General features: G+C 41.8%; 1 protein-coding gene across 1 annotated transcript; it reads left to right on the top strand.

Moving 5' to 3' along the window:
* Positions 1 to 1723: 1723 nt before the first annotated feature.
* LOC131234054 (7-deoxyloganetin glucosyltransferase-like) lies at positions 1724 to 3833 on the top strand. Its single transcript, XM_058231032.1, has 2 exons — positions 1724 to 2283; positions 2380 to 3833. Exons 1-2 carry the CDS (start codon positions 1776 to 1778, stop codon positions 3309 to 3311), a joined length of 1440 nt encoding a protein of 479 aa, XP_058087015.1. The 5' UTR covers positions 1724 to 1775; the 3' UTR covers positions 3312 to 3833.
* The last annotated feature ends 5376 nt before the right edge of the window (positions 3834 to 9209 follow it).

The raw sequence follows: 9209 nt of genomic DNA, 5'->3' as shown, positions 1-9209 counted from the left end.
CTTATAAATAAAAGTACGTAAGGGGCATGTGTGGAAAAGAACTATCCGTGTAACCTTACATGAATAGCTTTTTTATTTGCCCCATCCGCGTCGCTTTTGTGCGGAAAGAGGATTGGAACACCTGCCGGAATGGAACACCATCCCCAGTAATAGCGTGTTTATGTGATCAGTGCTGTAGGGTCAATTATAATTCATATACTTTATATCCATGCCGTACATCTATTTTGGAACTCATTTTAAGATGTGATTCCAAAACTGAATTATTTTCAAATTTCAGGTAAACCACAACGTGGGAAAAAGAAGCGATTGAATGCCTGTCATTAGAAACTTCCAGGGGGTAAATCAAGTTGATATTTTCTATTCAGGTCTTTGTGACCTTATCTTATCAATAATTTGGATGACAAATAATGGACGCTGGGAAGATTTCAACCATAGCCACATAATCTCTACTGTTTCCTTTTCTCGGTCCACTTGAGCTTGGAATTTTATTTATTTTTAGTTTCAAGATAAGACAGATAAATGATGGGATATAAAACACATACATCACCGTCGGAGGCAAAGCACCCAACACATCATCACACCACCACTGGGGCCGGTGAAAACACCACCTAATATGCTTTCGGCCTTTTATGATGGCTCTGTTGAGAAACTTTCAAATCTGCGCCTGTCATCCAAGCTTAGGTTGCAGCCACCATGATGTTTATAAGAAGGCCACCTCAACTGATCATCCACTTTGATAGCCCATGTTGGAACATGAGCCAACAAAAGAAGTAGATGGAAGACTCAAAGTGAGCCACACCGTAAAAAATAATAGATATTGAGCAATTATCTTCAACACATAGCTTGAACCATAAAAGTTTTAAATCTGACTGGTGTTTTTCTATTTTTAGTTCATCATGAAGCCCATTTGAATAAATAAATTACTTTTTCTACTTACAGCAGCATATAAATAACTTTAAAAAAGTTGGGTTTGTGATCAACTATGAGCAATACAAAATTACTTAATCACTTTAATTTGATAAGTAGAAATCAAGATAAATTACTGAAGGCATAAATAATCTCTTGAACAACTTCATGAACGGTTGAAATTGCGTATATACCTTCGCAGTAATGATAGACATTTCCTTCCTCACTTTTTTCAGTGGAATGGCCTACTTAAAAGTTTTGGATTTTCAGTGGTGTAAACCACTATAGTTTTGATATGCCTTTATTTTGGGTTCATGTCCGCAAGCTGGCAATACAGATGAATGGGTGGATTTATCACAAACATCACCTTCAACCCACCTATGTTAACAGCGTGGCTCAATCTAATCACGCCAAGTGGGTCGCATGCATATCAACAGGCAATCCACTGTCGGCTAGTAAAGACTAAAACTGCAAATGCTAGGGCAGTAAGCAGGGGCCATCCAGCCAGAAGCCAGCTTCGTTACACCGTCGGATAGTATCATCCCATCCCCATGATGGGTTCTTCGAACCAACTCACAGTGCTACATGCATGCTCCATCCTCCGCATCAAACACCATGTAAGGTCAACAGCCCGCGTTGGAAACGTAAAAAGTGAGGAAGGAGCACGTGCCGTTTAAATACGGATCCTGTCTTTGCGTCAAGTGGTTGTTCCAGTCTAATTCGACGGTATCGACCAATGACGATATAGGAAAGCAGAAAAGCCATGCTTTTGGCAAACGGAGGATCCGGACTCGCTTTCGTTTAAGTATCTTTCTTTTTCTATAAAAGAGCAATGCTCTGACTCTTTTCTTCTCACATACGAGAGAGAGATGGGATCAGTGGGTGCTGAAAAGCCTCACGCCGTTTGCATTCCATACCCAGCACAAGGCCATATCAATCCCATGCTAAAACTAGCTAAGCTCCTCCATTTTAGAGGCTTCCATATCACCTTTGTCAACACCGAATACAATCACAAACGCCTACTAAGGTCTAGAGGCCACGGTTCTCTCGACGGCTTGACCGATTTCCACTTCGAAACCATACCCGACGGCCTCCCACCATCCGATTCTGATACCACACAAGATATCCCAGCCCTCTGCGACTCGACTAGCAAGCACTGCTTAGCCCCATTTCGTCATCTCCTAACAAGTCTCAACCAAACCGACGGTGTACCTCCTGTAACTTGCATAGTCTCCGATGGGGTTATGAGCTTCAGTCTACAAGCAGCTGAAGAGCTTCACATTCCCGAGGTTCTCTTCTGGACGACAAGCGCCTGCGGTTTCTTGTGTTATCGCTATTATTGCGAACTCATCAAAAGAGGATTTACTCCATTAAAAGGTGATAAAACTAACCTCATGGTTTCTACTTCTTCTATCATGGACTTTATTTGAAAAAGGAATCTTATAACCCTATTCATTTTTTATTTATTTACAGATGAGAGTTACTTAACGAATGGATTTCTCGACACCCAGATCGACTGGGTACCGGGTATGAAGGATATTCGTCTCAGAGATTTCCCAAGCTTCATTCGAACAACGGATCCCGACGATATCGTTCTCAACTTTGTGGACAGAGAAGCTCGTAGGGTTTCTAAAGCATCAGCACTCATTCTAAATACATTCGATGAGATGGAACATGACGTTCTAGATGCTATTAAATCCAAGATTCCTAATACTTACACCATAGGTCCCCTATCCATTTTATGTGATCAGTTGCCGGAGAGCCCGTTGAAGTCGATAGGATCGAATTTGTGGAAGGAGGAGATGGGTTGTCTTGAATGGTTAGATTCAAAAGAGCCTGGATCGGTTGTTTATGTAAATTACGGTAGCATCACTGTAATGACGGCCCACCAGATGAAAGAGTTCGCATGGGGGCTAGCGAATAGCAACCATCCATTCTTATGGGTCATCCGGCCGGATCTTGTAGCGGGCGAGTCGGCAATGCTGCCACAGGAGTTTATGGAGATGACCCACGAAAGAGGACTGCTCGCAAGCTGGTGTCCGCAGGAGAAAGTGCTGAAACACCCTTCGATTGGAGGGTTCCTAACTCATTGCGGGTGGAATTCGATGCTGGAGAGTGTAGGTGGTGGAGTGCCGGTTTTATGCTGGCCGTTCTTCGCTGAGCAACAGACGAATTGCCGGTATGCATGCACTGAGTGGGGGATTGGAATGGAAATAGACAACAATGTGAAAAGGGATGAAGTGGAAGAGCTGGTTAGGGAATTGATGGAAAGAGAGAAAGGGAAGGAGATGAAGAAAAAGGTAATGGAGTTGAAGGAGAGTGCTGAGAATGCTACCAAGAAAGGAGGATCTTCTTACGTCAATTTGGACAAATTAGTCAATGACGTGCTTCGCGCTGTTGTTTGATTAATTACTCCCATCCAAATTCATTGGCTGTTAATCCTTTTGTTTCACTTCTTATGGCCGGATCCAGCGCCTCCACCTACTAGGTCCACATGCTGAGATGCCTCATGATTTGAACCGTCCATATTTTATCATTGCTATAAATAAGCTATTACTTAATACTTATTATGATCTTAATTAAAAAAAAAAAAAAAAAAACGGTGTCTTTTATTTGCTATTTGCTGTAATATGATTGGGCATATTATCGCATATTATATTTAGTGATGACATATACCAATCACAATGCAGTAAAACACGATCTCCCAATCTGTGACAGGCAGAGATCGAATTGTCTTGTTTTCTTATACTAATCCCGGTCTTACCTTTGACCATAGGACAAAATGAGGTCTTTGCTCATGGCTCAGTAGTAGACTCAAGAGTTTTAACACACAGATCATGGGTTGAGAACTCATCGTGGTGTGTGTATGGGTGTGAGCGTTTTAAAATAAATAAATAAAAATAAAATAGGATTCTTTTTTTTTATTTATTATTTATTTTTTATTTTTTGCATTGTTCTAAATTGATCTGAAGATAGTAATGGTTGTAATTATCCATTCATAGTGTCCACAGGGTATTGAGTCTCAAGGGAGGCAAATGGGAAGCAGATTTCGTCATTTTTGGGATCATACTCTTAAGATGATCTGAAAAAATGGACGCGCTGTATGGATAAACCCATACATCATGGTGGCCCTATAAAGCCCTTGCATGGACCGAGTCCATCCAAGCAGGGGCAGGACGCAGCTCACTTCTGGCAAAACGAACTCCTGCACCTAGTTGCATGTCCAATTACCAAAAATAGTAGGAAATTTACTCGTTTATCAGCGAAGGTGAAGCAATGATCACACACAATCGTTGTAGTTTAACCTTAACATATAACCTCCCATCTGTTCAAAAGGGGCATCGAACCTGGATGTAAAACCAGTATGGCCCATTTATCATATGGGCTACACTGTTGAAATCAATGGAATGCTGCTGTCTGACTCGATGTATGATTATGGCCCACCTTTTGATGGGATAATTCCAATTTTTGGCCAAGGAGATCTTCATGGTATGATTCGTCATTGTCAGCTATAAGAAAAGCATTGTATGCTACTGTGACGTAGGTACGAGCATTTCTCCCCAGGCACCCACAATCTGCAACTTTCTACTGAATGTGAATGGACAGGAACTCTCTCTCTCTCTCTCTCTCTCTCTCTCTCTCTCTCTCTCAGAAAACTGAGAAAAAAAAAAATGATACTCTAGAAAAGTGTGATAGACAATACGCAGGTACTTTGAAATTACTCAGAAATTGCGTACCTGGTATACAAGTACGTCAATTTAAACTGTCCTGATTTTGGGTCCCAGTAAAGGTGTATCATAATAAACCCAAAAATTGAGGTTATTATTTGATAGAATAGAATGGCTGAACAAAATTCATGTAAAAGACCTCAATTAATTAGGGTAAGGTTTAGACGGCAATGAGGACGATGATGATCATCTGAACATTTGTAGGTCTTTCTTTTTTCTTTTTTCCAACTCATGTAAATGACCCCACATCTGGCATGTTTGGACAAGGATACCACCTCGACGTGTACAATTTTTTGGTTGCTTGCATATTAAGTTATTAACCCTCTTAGTGCTTGTGTTTGAAATCACTCCCTATTAAAGCTCTACTCCTATGGTTGTTTTACACCGTTTAAACAATGGTGGAAACTCTTCAACTGCACAAATGTTACAGTTGTACGAGCAATCCAGACTGCAAATAGCTGACCCAACCGTGGGTCAACATAACTGTAAAATTTTACTAGGAAATAATATCAACCACTTGATTTTTCTGGATACTTCTAATCATAGCCATTGATTGGAAGGCTATGTTTGTTTGATCAAATGATTTTAGAGATTTGATCCGTCTACAGTGGGACCCACAATTTTGGATGGTTAGGATAGCTGTACTTGGGTGCCAAATGTTGGGTTTGTATCCCAACTACTTGCCGATGTGTGGCTGTAGCCACCGTAGAATAAAAGACTGAAAAGAGAAAGATATGAACTGCTGCTGTATTTTTTTATGAATAGAAACGAATTACATTGCTACCTTTATAGGCTTTCTTATACTATGAAATTACTAATTTATCCCTGTCTAGATTCATCCTAGGGGCATCTAAAGAAAGAAAAAATTCAAAAGAAAAATCTACTGTTTATCTTCTCTAACTAATATTCTAAACTTAGAAAAATCTCACAGCCAAAAAAATCTTACAGCTAGCATGCACAACTAGCACACGCACCCTTCACACGGTTTTGGATTTGCAAAATCCTCCACCGTATCCAACACTCCCCTTCAAACCAAAACCGGCTTCATTCCGAGCATCGTTCTTAGTCGTTTGAATGCATCTGTCGGCAATGCCTTTGTGAAAACATCCGCCACATGTTCCGTAGTATGACAATACTCTAATTTCATCGTTTTCTGCTTCACATGATCTCTCAGAAAATGGTATCGGGTTTCGATGTGTTTGCTTCTTCCATGCTGCACCGGATTTTTGGCTAGCTCGATTGCCGACTTGTTATCCACATATATGACTGTGGATTCTTCCTGTGGATGTTTCAGCTCCTTTAGCAGATTTCTCAACCAAATTCATTCACAGACGGTGGACGATGCTGCCATGTACTCTGCTTCACATGTGGACAGGGCGACCACACTCTTCTTCTTCGAATTCCATGTGAATGCTGTCGACCCAAGATAGAAAACATAGCCTGTGGTGCTTTTTCTTTCATCTTGATCACCACCCCAATCACTATCAGAGTATCCATACAACATCGCATCATCATTGTACGGATAAAAAAGACCAAACTCAATAGTCCCTTTGATATACCTCAGTACTCGTTTTGCAGCTAGCCAGTGTGACTCTTTTGGGGCTTCCATATACCGGCTTAGAAGCCCAACACTGTAGACTATATCTGGCCTAGTGATTGTGAGGTACCTTAAGCTTCCGATTAGGCTCTTGAATAGGGTTGAGTCGACATTTCTTCCTTCTCCATCTTTCGTGAGCTTCAGGCCTGTTGTAACAGGTGTATTTACGGCTTTACAGTCGACCATCTGAAACTTCTCAAGAAGTTCCTTTGTGTACTTCTTCTGGGATATGTGAATGCCGCCGACTTGTTGCTTCACCTCAATGCCCAAGAAGAAAGACATCAATCCACCATCAGTCATCTCGAACTCTTTGAACATAGCCTGCTTGAATTCTTCAAACATCGCCTGACTGCTCCCAGTGAACAGCAGATCATCAACATATAAACAAGCGATAAGCATATCACCACGGGCATTCTTCTTTGTGTAGACGGCATGCTCATATGGACATTTGACGAAACCATTTTCTTGAAGATAACTGTCGATCCGTGCATTCCAAGCACGAGGAGCTTGCTTCAACCCATACAGGGCTTTCTTCAGCCGATACACCTTGTGTTCCTCCCCTTGCATGACAAAGCCTTCAGGCTGGTCAACGTATACTTCTTCTTCAAGTACCCCATTTAAGAATGCAGATTTCACATCCAGTTGGTAAATCATCCAACTGTGATGAGCTGCAAGGGAGATTATCATTCTTACAGTGTCAAGGCGAGCAACAAGCGCGAAAACTTCTTCATAGTCTACGCCATATTTCTGTTTGTAACCTTTTGCTACGAGCCTTGCTTTATATCGTTCGATCTTACCATCGGCATTCCGTTTGATTTTGTACACCCATTTGAGACCAATGGTCTTCTGGCTTTTGGGGAGTGAGGTCAACACCCATGTTCGATTCTTCTCGATGGCATGAATCTCTTCTTCCATAGCCTTTCTCCAACATCTTCATTCACAGCCTCCTCGAATGTGAGAGGCTCATGGTCCGCATACAGGCAGAGTAAATTTACTTCCTCAGTTTCTGCATAGACGTCGTTGAGGCTTCTCATTTTAATAGGAGCCAAGGGTGAAGAAGAATCAGATGAAGATGTGTTGGATGAATTCTGATTTGATGAAGTACTTCCAGGAGAGATGGAGAGTACTCCTGGACTTCGGCGATTCGAAGGGGGTGATGTCTGCTCTTGAATCTCAGGTCTCTCTTCTTCGTATTCTTCGACCTCGACCTGCTTTTCTTTGGCCGAGTTTTTCTCGTTCCATTTCCATGCTTCTTCCTCACAAAATACCACATCTCTACTCACCACCAGCTTATTGGTTAGTGGGTTGTAGAGTTTGTATGCCTTTGACTCTTCGCTGTAACCGATGAAGATGCATTTCTCGCCACGATCATCAAGTTTTTTCCTTCTCGCTTCTGGAATTGAGCGTAGGCGACACACCCAAAGATCTTAAGGTGCGCCACGCTCGGCTTGTATCCACTCCATGCTTCTTGCGGTGTCTTGAATCTAACACTTTTGGTCGGACACCTATTAAGCAGATAGGCAGTACATGCAACTGCCTCTGCCCAGAAATTCTTTGGCAGACTTTTCTCCTTTAGCATGGTCCTCGTCATGTCGAGGATGGTGTGGTTCTTCCGTTCTGTAATTCCATTTTGTTGTGGTGTGTATGCTGCAGTGTGTTGTTGCTTAATGCCATGCTCCCTGCAATATTCTCGAAAAACATTTGAGGTGTACTCCCCACCTCTGTTAGATCGGAGAGTTTTGATTTTAAGACCACTTTCTTTTTCAACAAGGGCCTTAAAATTTTTAAAAATAGTAAAAGCAGCAGACTTCTCTTTAATTACATACACCCATAATTTTCTACTGAAATCGTCAATGAAGGTAATAAAGTATTTATTACCTCCAAGAGAGATTGGCTCTAATGGTCCACAGATGTCAGTGTGAACCAACTGCAACGGTTCTCTTGCTCTTCGGGATACTCCACTCGGAAAGGAGTTTCTTTGTTGTTTCCCAAGTGTGCACGTCTCACACACATGTTCTGGAGCTTCAATGGCAGGCAAGCCATGCACCATGCTTGATGAGGACAGAAGTTTTAAGCCACTGAAGTTTAGATGGCCAAAGCGAAGATGCCACGACCAGGAATCATTCTTTGCTTTCCCATAAAAACACTTCTCAAGCATTGTGTTTATATGGAGAGGAAACATACGATTCTTCACCATCTGAACTTTTACAATCAAACGTCCATGGATATCTCTTATGGAAAGAGAAGAGTTCTCCATGTGTATGACATACCCTTTTTCGAGGAGTTGTCCGAGACTCAGTATGTTACTTTTCATGTTGGGCACGTAGTACACATTAGAGATATAGTTTGGAACACCATTCTTCAGAAAGATTTTGATTTTGCCTTTACCTTTCACTGGCGTTTTTGATGAGTCTCCAAACGTTACATCGCCATGAACTCCTTCTGTGAGTTCCACAAAGAGTTTCTTGTCGCCGCACATGTGATTACTTGCACCCGTGTCGAGATACCATACATCCTGCTAATCACTACTTTTCTCTTGTGCAAGGAGAAGTGTGGAGCTTTCTTGTTCATGGCCTGATGCTTCAGCATAGTTGGATAACTCGTCTTGAGTTACCGGCTTGCTCCAGCAATCAGATGCATAGTGGCCAAGCTTGTTGCAATTATAGCATTGGATGTTCTTTGTACTTCTCCTTCCATGCATAGATTTACCTCTACCATTTCCTCTTCCACGGAAATTGGTATTCTTCTGTTGGTTTTGGTCATGACTTTGTTGGTATCCGCGCCCTCTGCCTCTTGCGCGATTGTTAGTAAAACGTTCACCACGTTGTGAACTTCCACGTCCACCATTGTTATCATTCAGAGTCAATCTTGACTCCAAAGCTTGTTCCATCGGCATGGAACTGGTATTCTTCTGCATTCGTTGCTCATGAACTTGCAACGATCCCATCAACTCCTCAATGGAGAGTTTCTCAATATCT

Source organism: Magnolia sinica, chromosome 2 (assembly GCF_029962835.1).
Source record: "Magnolia sinica isolate HGM2019 chromosome 2, MsV1, whole genome shotgun sequence".
In the NCBI taxonomy this organism is placed as follows: domain Eukaryota; kingdom Viridiplantae; phylum Streptophyta; class Magnoliopsida; order Magnoliales; family Magnoliaceae; genus Magnolia; species Magnolia sinica.
The sequence above is the reverse complement of the archived record's forward strand: the minus strand, read 5'-3'. Positions and strand labels throughout refer to the sequence as shown.

Coding starts and splice junctions, on each gene's coding strand:
- LOC131234054 (XM_058231032.1), top strand. CDS start 1,776: ATGGGATCAGTGGGTGCTGAAAAGCCTCACGCCGTTTGCATTCCATAC. Junction 2,284..2,379: donor AGGATTTACTCCATTAAAAG/GTGATAAAACTA, acceptor ATTTATTTACAG/ATGAGAGTTACTTAACGAAT.